This window comes from Bidens hawaiensis, unplaced genomic scaffold (genome assembly GCF_021521415.1).
Source record: "Bidens hawaiensis isolate Kalapana, Puna unplaced genomic scaffold, B.hawaiensis_p1.1 tig00012997_1, whole genome shotgun sequence".
NCBI classification, from domain to species: Eukaryota; Viridiplantae; Streptophyta; class Magnoliopsida; order Asterales; family Asteraceae; genus Bidens; species Bidens hawaiensis.
Window position 1 is genome coordinate 634,803 of NW_027492087.1, and position 2,903 is coordinate 637,705.

General features: G+C 34.3%; 1 protein-coding gene across 1 annotated transcript; it reads right to left on the reverse strand.

The window, feature by feature from the left end:
* Window positions 1-503: 503 nt before the first annotated feature.
* Window positions 504-2,580, reverse strand: LOC143542815 (uncharacterized; the record flags this gene model as incomplete). Its single annotated transcript, XM_077035305.1, has 6 exons — window positions 504-839; window positions 949-1,065; window positions 1,471-1,871; window positions 1,953-2,205; window positions 2,290-2,445; window positions 2,533-2,580. Coding segments are annotated over 6 exons (1,311 nt in total), but the record flags the coding sequence as incomplete, so codon positions are not given.
* Window positions 2,581-2,903: the final 323 nt, after the last annotated feature.

A 2,903-nucleotide genomic window follows, 5' to 3' on the forward strand; every position in this document is an offset into this window, starting at 1 on the left:
ACATCACATGCTTTCTTGTAATCAACCATTTATGCTACATCATAATCAGGACCATAGCCTAGTTGAGTTGAGCTAAATCGGATTGGGTTCAGGCTCAAAGTTAAACAACCTAACGAGCTAATATGTTGAACTCAAACCTGATTCGTAAAGCTATTGAGTTCAAGGCCCGTTGTAGGCAATTCGTGTATATTTATTGGTGTGTGAGTTTTCCGTTCAAAACGAATAATAATTACGCAACTAATATTTAATTCATCATACCTTTGCATGTTAACCCTTTGGTATGTAATCATTATCCTATGTGTGTGTATATAACATAATATAAGACTTTTAGCGTACACATGATACATAATTTTTATGTTTTCATCCAAACACTGAAAAAGTTTTCATCTGCTTAATTTAAAAATCACCATAACCAGATAAATTGTTTATGTACACAATCCCAAACACCATCTTTAAAATTGTAATAAAATGTACACTTGCGAATAAATCAATTTCTAAATTAATTATAACACCTTGTATTCACTAAGGTTTCTTAGAAACTTATCTCCAACAATAGATCCATTTTTAACAAAAACTGCAGGATAGCCAACTGGAGCTTCAATATAAGCTTCTGAACCTTGTTGATCATATAACTCTCCACTCCATATATGCTTCCATACACATTTTTCACCAAGCGGAAAATACGCTTTTACGCTCTTTTTATGTTTATCAAGCGTGGGGACCACCAAGATCTCATCACCAACTAAAAACTGCTCATATGTTAACTTATGTACATGATCATCATTAGGGTAATGCAGAAATAGATGTCTAAAAAATGGAAGACCTCTTTGACTTGCTTCCTGTGTTATAAACATAAAGGTTAGATTATTATTATTATTATTATTATTATTATATGTCAACTGTTATATATTTGTATAGAATATGATTTTAGCTTCTTTTTTTTATTACCTTAACGAGCTGGACGCGATAAAATTTCCATGCTTTGTATACTTTTGCAAAGCGTGCGAAATGTGATAATGTTCTTTCGTTTGAATAGAATTGACCGTTAACCGATGGCTTGTTTCCCTGTTCAAAATTATATAAACGAAATTTAGTTAATATGCTATGATTAGAACATATAAATATAAATTTGAGGATGTTAACCAATTTAGAGGTGGCAAAATAGGCGGGTCAGACGTGTTAGTAACAGATCAAAACAGGTAAAGTTTTAATCTTTTGTCTAAAAGTGAGTCGGGTTGGGTTGACCCGAATCACCTTCTTTCTAAAAGTTTTAATCTTTATATAAATAGTGTGTCAAATATGATAAAAAAAATTATGGAGTATATTACCCTAATATGCAGTTTTAATCATTGTCTAAAAGTTTTAATCTATAAGTAAACAATTATGTAATTTCATCCTTCTGTCACTATTTATAAAAAAAACATGTTTGATTTAACCCTTTTGAGCGTTAAGAGATAAAATATAACTTACTTCATGTGTTCTGAATATTGTAGTGAAGGCATTTAACTCCATCCATCTTAATAATAACTCTTCATCTCTTGTATACTTGAAAAAAGGTATACTTACTGCACAATAACCTCCAATATCGCTATGATTAAAAGCATAACCACAAAAACCACTACTTAACAAACCAACAACCGCGCTTTTTATCCCGTCATTAGCCTGCCAGCTCACCATTTGATCACCTTCCCAAAATAACATTGCCCATTTTGGGCTGTTTCTAAAACCAGCTCTCATAAAGAAAACCAATGATTCTGAGTCTTCTTCTTTTTCTTTAACATTAAGTGTTTTCTTCCATTCTTCTGTAAATTCTCTGTTTATTTGGGCCCATATCTCTGGATATCTATTATGGGCTGAAATAGGATCTTCACCTAAAAAGATTAAACCGTTAGTTTTCCGTTAAGTGCATGTGAAATGACTAAAATACCGTTAATGATAGAAACACAACAAACCTGAATAGATGCAAGCATCAACAGGAAGACCTTCACCAAAATCAGCCATCCATCCTCTAACACCATCATCCACCATGTCTTTTAATATTTTCTTAAACCAAGTTGCAGTATTTGGGTGCGTTAAATCCAACATTCCCACATCAAAAGCCGTGTTAGGAACCATATATGTTTCTCCATTCTTGTCTTTCACTAAAATATCCAACTTTTTCGCCTCTAAAAACAGGTTTTTCTTCGCGTTTGGTTTACTATCCATCTGAAATATCAAGTTAATCTATTTTAAAAAATCGCCAATAATGTCATCATTTGATGTTTTGATTAATGTACTTTTTTTACTTACTGGAGCTAAACAAGGGTTGCAGTATGTCATTGTTTTAATGTTTTGATCATTAAGATCCTTAATTAGTTGTTTCCATCCGTGATACCGCGTGTCATCAACTTCCCAATTCCACCAAAGTTGTGATCCGATTACTGTTTTCCTCTCGCCTACCCAATCCTACATAAACACCAAATATAAGCTAAACAATTTCAAAAATATTAACTATCATTCTTTTTAAATGTTTTCAGGATATGTGAATACTACCTGCAGCCAGAATGCTGATATTGGTACATCATGAGCCACCAATTTGTCCTAAACTAACCCGAACCATCGAAAACATCTGAACCGTTGAAAATGAGCCGAACCATCGAAATAACCGAACCGCCGAACTGACTCGAAAAGTGAACCTACTGAAAAAAATTCCTGGATCCGCCACTGGGAACCTGTCCGACCGGGATTTGGTCCACTGACCGGTCTGGTTTTATATAGTTCGCTCGGCTCTCAGGGAATCGGCCGGTTGAACCGGTTTTCTTTGGAAAAAATAATTTTCCCAGCCAAACCCGTCATTTTTTGACCAAAGTTGTTCGGCTGATCCGACCGGTTGAACCGGTAGGCCGTCCGGTTCATTTATGAAA